General features: G+C 38.0%; 1 protein-coding gene across 2 annotated transcripts in view; it reads right to left on the reverse strand.

Moving 5' to 3' along the window:
* MAP2K6 (mitogen-activated protein kinase kinase 6) overlaps positions 1–7,005 on the reverse strand; it is a 143,305-nt gene extending 136,300 nt beyond the window's left edge. For both annotated transcript variants that reach the window (XM_008011967.3, XM_008011966.3), the window contains exon 1: positions 6,719–7,005. In XM_008011967.3, the coding sequence (XP_008010158.2) occupies positions 6,719–6,734 (16 nt within the window). In that variant the 5' untranslated portion in view covers positions 6,735–7,005. The remainder of the gene's footprint in view (positions 1–6,718) is intronic.
* Positions 7,006–7,295: the final 290 nt, after the last annotated feature.

Here is a 7,295-nt window from a genome sequence, read left to right on the forward strand (position 1 = left end):
GAGAATCGTGCAACTTTTAAATCTGTTCAGAAGGCTTAGGTAGGAGAAATGACACTTCACCAGCCATTATAAGTTGCTTTTCATGCTGTTCTTGCAACTTCCAAATAATTAAGCAAATACATAATGGGAATATCAGTGTGAACAAAGAAGAAGCACAAGAAGAAAATTGCATTATAATTTAATTACCCAAATATTTCATAAAACTTAGGAGCAAATGAGAGCTTATCCTTACTGATGAAAAATACTTTCATTGTCAGACATTTTTTGAGCACCTATTATTGATAAGCACAATGCTATAAGAGTCAGAGATACAAAGATATATAAGAAGAGGTTTAGTTACCCAGCAAGGGCTTTCAGACAAGACAGTCCATAAAAGGCAAACAACCATTACAGTGGTTAAAACTTGCAGCTGTACAATGTAGGCACTGGGAATCAAAATGAGAGCATTTGCAAAATATCCTTTGGCAGAGAACTGGTAAGAAACCCCACCATCATGATTCACATGTCACCATTTCTTGGACACAGAAAAATAACCCCTGCTGAGTATACAATTGGCTCCCCTTTGCCAGCCTGCTCCCCACAAAAACAAGCAAAGCTAAAAATGCGAAATATACGAAAGATTCTGAAGAAAAAAAAATATTTTATAAATGTGGATTACTAGTGTCCGTGTGTGGTTTAGTGAAAAGAACTTACGGACAGAGAATCTGTAGATCTAACTTTTACCTGTGACTCTACCTCTACTGTCTTCAGGAAAGTTACTCACTTCCAAGGCCTCGGTTAGCTTATTTGTAAAATGAGGTGATTGGACTATAAAACTTTCATGGCTCTAAATTCTATCACTTAATATCAGGATGCATAAATAGGCACATTTACAAAGGCTATGTTAAGGATATGTTAAGTCTGATTGACTTAAATTACTTGTGAGGTCATTAAAATTGATTCTTAACAAGAATCTTAAAAGATTCTGCACTGAATTCTTTTAACAAATCTAAGAAATTTAAGTCAACCACCTTTTGTGATCAGGCATTGCACACGAAGCTAAAAGAAAAATCAGATTGAATTTCTCTGCAACAATGCATATAACACAACCAGGTGCTATGTAAGAATTATTTATAAAACTAAAGAAAAACTAATTTTGCCTGAAAAGAGAACTGAAAATGCAGGAATGCCCAAAAGTAAGCTATTTCTCAGACTGGAATTTAATCAGATCACTACGTTTTTTCTTATTATTTTCATATAGGTCTGGATAGCTACAGACTATGTAAACAAAATGAGTTTATAAACTATGTGATAGCCGCTTAAGACATTAGGTTAAAATTAAAATTAGAGCTCATCAAGGAATTAAATTGTTCAGATACACAGAATCCAACTTTCAAACCATGATTACCTAACCTCTATAATATTGCTATTTTCTGGCTAACTTTGAAAATAATTTGATCCCCAAATTAATTATTATTATTATTTTTTTTTCTTGAGATGAAGTCTGGCTCCATCGCCCAGGCTGGAGTGCAGTGGCACGATCTCTGCTCACTGCAACCTCTGCCTCCCAGGCTCAAGCGATTCTCCTGCCTCAGCCTCCCAAGAAGTTGGGATTATAGGCATGCACCACCACGCCTGGCTAATTTTTGTATTTTTAGTGGAGACAGGGTTTCACCATGTTGGCCAGGCTGGTCTCGAACTCCTGACCTCAGGTGATCCACTTGCCTCGGCCTTCCAAAGTGGGGTTACAGGCGTAAGCCACCGCGCCTGGCCACCCAAATTAAAATTTTAAGGATATATTTCATGAGAGAAAAAGAAATTTGGGCACACGAAACATAAATGTCAAAAAAAAGTGAGAAATGCAACTGCCCTATCACTAATGACATTAGAGTAGAATATTAATAGCTTTCATCAAACTGCCAAAGACTTTTTAAAATTGTTATAACCGGGATGAAGAAAGGTACCATCTTCCTGAAAATCAATTTATTTGGCAATATTTACCATAATGCTTGAAAGGAGAGAATGGGCACATCTAAATATTATTGGTAGAGGGCCAGGCGTGGTGGCTCAAGCCTGTAATCCCAGCACTTTGGGAGGCCAAGACGGGCGGATCACAAGGTCAGGAGATCGAGACCATCCTGGCTAACATGGGGAAACCCCGTCTCTACTAAAAGATACAAAAATATAGCCGGGCGAGGTGGCGGGCGCCTGTAGTCCCAGCTACTCGGGAGGCTGAGGCAGGAGAATGGCGTGAACCCGGAGGCGGAGCTTGCAGTGAGCTGAGATCCGGCCACTGCACTCCAGCCTGGGTGACAGAGCAAGACTCCATCTCAAAAAAAAAAAGAAAAAAAATATATATATTATTGGTAGAAATGAGAATTAGTGCTACCTCTATGGAGGGCAATTTAGCAATATATCTATACCTGCCCTTTGACCCAGGACTTCCACTTCTAGGAATCATCCTAAAGAAATAATTGGACAAATGTATAAAGATGTATGTTCCAGGTATTCTTTACAGTACTGTGTATAGCAGTGCAAAAAAATGGAAACTATTTGAAAACTCAATGTGACATTAAGTAAATGGCTACATTCTTAAAAATTAAAATACGCAGTCATTAAAAAGTAGGTAACCTTATGTGTACTATTACAGAAGGATATCCAAGATATATGGTAGAGTATAAAAAAGCAAGTTACAAAATACAATATATAGTGTGTAAAATAACATGTGCATACAAATGTGGAGATAGTACCCAAAAAACTAACAGTAATTAGCTCTGGGTGGTATGACTTTGAGTGAGTTTTATATTCTTATTGTGAATTTATCTTTGGTTTGAATTTTTTGATTGGCATATGTCTTCTTTTTTTTGCAATAATAAAAAGCTATTTTCAGAAGGAAGAAAAGAGAATGGAGAGTGAAGAAGAACTGGACATTCATAGCCTGTGGTTTTGCTCCCTGGAATTTAATCTAAGGGCATAGTATGCATGATAATGTATGAACTGGTATGACCATCACAGAAATATTCATAATAGTGAAAGTTAATAAACATTGTGATTCTATTTAAATAAATACAATGGAAGAGGATACTATGAATGTAGAAATACATAAACTTGGGAATATTTTGCCATATATTGGTAAGTGAAACAAGAGGTAACGAAATAGACTTAGTTTTACACATATTTTGGATGCCTCATACACATAGATAGAAAAAAAAGTCCAAAAGAATAAATGCTAAATGTAGGGATGCAGTAACTAGTCATTCTTATGTTTCCTTTCCTATGAAATGCTTCTATAATGAACAAGGGTTATTTATGAAATTTCTTTTAAGTTTTAAAAATATTCCTTGTAGATCTTTCAGATTTTAAAATACTGGAGAGTCATTAAAGTAACACTAATCCGTGAAAAACAAAGACAAGAGAATCTCAACTCTTTTCTCCAACATTAAATTTACCACCCAGAGACCCCTGAAGCCCCCTACAGTTAACATACCACATGCTCTAAAATACTGAACGTAATACTAATGCAAAGCAAGCTCAGGAAACCCAAGGTACCTATTCTGATTTTGTGTCCTGAGATGTACGGGGTTATAAAACATACTGGCTCAGATTACAGGCTAAGCATGACAAGTCCGTCTGGTACAACCTAACAAAGGAATTTATAGAGAACAAGAAATTTACACATTCCATTTCCCAGGGTGGAATGAATTACAGACGCAAAGAACCGCAGTAGAGTTCAGACCTTTCCTACCACTCTGCTATATGCTTCTGAATTGTGCCTCATAGGCATTTCTTACATGATTTACTTATGGCTCTCTACAACAAAAATCAACTAGTATTTTTTAAAGGTGAACAGGAGGAGAAGTGAGAAAAGTGTATTTTAACTGGGTCAAACTTTTTGTATATTTTCAGGTGAACTGGGGGATGCCAGATGTCCCTAACTCCCTCTTTCTCTCCCTCCCTCCGAAGATCATGATGGCTGATAACAATAGTTTTTCTCTCCCGGGTAGTGTAGATGACACATTTTTCCTGTAGCTTGTCTTCCTGTAGTGTGCAGGAATTCCTGCACTTTCTGGGTGCCCTTCCTGTTAACTTACATTTCAGATTTCCTCAAAAGGCATTCTACTGCTTTAATATTTGAAAAATGTCAACTCAACCCCAGACAGCTAATATAAACAAGCTGAAAAGCATACCACCTAAAGTTACAACTGTGGAAAACAAAATTTCTTTTTAAGAAATTCTTTCTCGGAATCTCACTGTTGGTAAGGCTGTAGAGCAGTAACCCAGTCCTTCCAGCTTCCAGGGAGTCTGTAATTCCTTTACCTCTGCTGTGCCTTAAATTAGAGGTCTGTTAAACCGAATTATAGTCATCTAGAAAGTTCGTAAAGGTCCTTGCATTGAACATGTTGTTAAATTCTTCAACACTATGAGATTGTATCCACCTTTCACTTTTCCTCCCATTTCTTTGGTTAGAATATTAAAAAGAAGTTTGGTACTGCAGAAAGTATTTTGGCCATTTGAGAATAGTGTAGCTGAATAAGGCCAATTTCACATTTAAAGTCCAGGCCAAGGCGGCTGGCTCATTTGCCATTTCTAAAATGATCACCCACTTCTTTCTACCAATAATTTTCCTTTTGGACAAGAACCCCATGTTCATTCCAGATGTACTTTCCAAGCAGAATCCAATTAAGAAAACTCATCTGGGTAAATGGGAATTGATTTGAAGGACCACCAGTACCTGATCCATTGAAAACACATCCACAGGGAAGAGTGCAGTGCTAATACCTCCTTTGGCTTCTCAACTTAAAAATGGGCTCTACTAAGAGGGAGCTATGTTCATAGTGAGTCCAAAAATATGCAAAAAGGAGCCTGATTTACTTTAGATCCTAAAGTCCAAAGATAAGATCACAGTAAACACCACCTTCTTCATAAACCTTCCTGACTATCCCCCAAATAGATAAATGACTTCCATTTTTAAACTCCAATAGCATCATTTCTCTTCAATACCTGTCCTGTTATCTTGTATTATAATGATTTCCTTACATTTTTGTTTTCACCAACCTGAAGGAGAAACATTTTAAGTATTTTTGTGTGTCCCCAAATCATGTGCACACATCCACACACAATACATACATACACATGCATATATATACACACATACGTATGTATATACATGCATATTGCAATATGTTACACATATATTAAACTGAATTGAATGAATGAGCGAATGTTTACCAAATACAAAGTAACTAAATGCCATCTCTTTAATACAGCAAAGCATGGACTGTCTCTTCTGAACTATTATTTCTCTACTCCATAAAGAGATTTTAGGTTTTCCCTATTTAAGGAACATCTCCACCTGATATGTCAATTCCTAGGTTCTTCAGCACTCTTAACTTTTCAGATTTCCATTCTCCCCTAATACTCAAAGAAAAGCAGAGCGCTACTTGGAATGCTTAACATTATTACTTCCTTCTTGGGCTGCTGAGATATAGGACTCTCATCAGGTAGAATTAAAAAGCGGTGCAACAACTCCCCACATACCCTCCCAAAAAAGTGGCAAAAAGCTTATTAGACCCTTTAATTTCACCATGTCTTACTCAAATAGTGTCCCGGGTAGCCTAATTCAATAGTATCTAACACCTCTCTTCATCATTCCATACTTTCTCATATGGCATATGCTTTCTCTATGGTAAAGAAACAATTGTTCTGAAACAAGTGACTTGGGGTCCCAGGGGTGCCTGACAGCACCCAGTCTGCTCCTTGATGTCATATCAGGAATTTTTTTAAATCCCCTTCCCAGGGTGACATTAAGCCTGCAAAATACAACTGTGTTTAAAAACAAAAATTAAGAAAAGAAAATAAAAGAACATAAAGAAAACAACCATAACGTGAACTTCTGACCTATTATAGCCGACTAAACACACGAAGTTACACACTTAAAATATTTCATTATGGTTGTCAATGAAACAGTGCAGTCCCTTCACACTGCTGTCATGCTTAAAAGTACAGTTTTACCTCCAATATTTTTCCCCAAGATGCAAAGCATCTACCAAATGGGCAGACATAAAACATTTAGGTCTTCACTGCTGCTTCTAAATTTTGCGAGCCAATAAGCAATTGGTGTAAAGTGCAAAATCTCAGAAGAGCAAGACTTGTCTGCTTTTTCGTGATATGCTGTTATTCACCCTTCACCTTTACTTCCTTTAAAAATCAAAAGTTCTCTAATGTTCAAGGCGATATCAATGGGAAATTTAGCTAAATACTGGCACCGCAATGGTCTATCCCCCAAAGAATATAAGATTACATTAATTTCCTAGTAGTTTAACTCAAGTTTTACCTTTCATCTTCACCTATAGAGTTTTTAAAAGTTTCTATTCCTGTTGCATACAAAATTACTTATAATATGTGTGCATAGTAAAGAATTTTACAATTATATAAAGCCTTGCACATTTAGACGCTACCAACCTGCTCTGTCTCTCCTGACTGTGCAAAAGGCAAAAAGAGCTCAGTAATCCTAGCAGAAGAATGCAAATAACGTCAATGCACAGCTGAACTGCAAGCCCTGCCTTACAGGAACTCTCTGTGTCTGCAAAAAAAGACACATACTAAACAGGAAATGCAACTGAGCTGTGGAAAACCTCAAACTTAAAAATGCAATCGCCAGGCGAAAATTGCATCCATGCATTCATAAATGCATGCACAACCCTTTGCATTTTTGCAACTAATGCAAATAGCCTCTTACCTTTCGACTGAGACATTTTCCCCTTTCCTTTGATGGGGGAGGGGAGCACAAAAGACTTTGCCTTGCTTCTCTTCTGTAGCTAGTTTTGCAACAAAGATGCAAGCTGCAGGCGTGCAATCTTCATGCAAGTGGAGTTTCTCTTGACCGATGCAGCAGATGGACTTTCAGGGAATCAAGATGGAAATGCACACCTTGCAAAACAGACTGGAAAGTGATTTTTCCCCCAGTTGCAACGTTAGGGAAGGCTGTGCTGCAGCTACATGATGGGCCAGGGCTGGCAGCTAAAAGCTCCAAACTTGGAACTGAGTATCTTAGTGCGCAGACGTCCTTCCTGCGAAGGGCGCGAAGGCCGCTGGGTAATGTAGTTCCCGGCGGAGTCCACGGGGCTCTGATTTAAGGAAACGTGGTCGCCTGGGTCGCTGAGCGAGATAACTGGGTGCGACAAAGATTGCGTCCAGATAAACAAGTCAGACACACTCAGTACAGTGATGGGTGAAAAGCGGCAAGGCCAAGAAGGAGCGGCAGTTTTATTCTCGAAAGCCTCTGAAACAACAGCTAAAGAATATTAGGTTAGCTA

Source organism: Chlorocebus sabaeus, chromosome 16, assembly GCF_047675955.1.
Source record: "Chlorocebus sabaeus isolate Y175 chromosome 16, mChlSab1.0.hap1, whole genome shotgun sequence".
NCBI classification, from domain to species: Eukaryota; Metazoa; Chordata; class Mammalia; order Primates; family Cercopithecidae; genus Chlorocebus; species Chlorocebus sabaeus.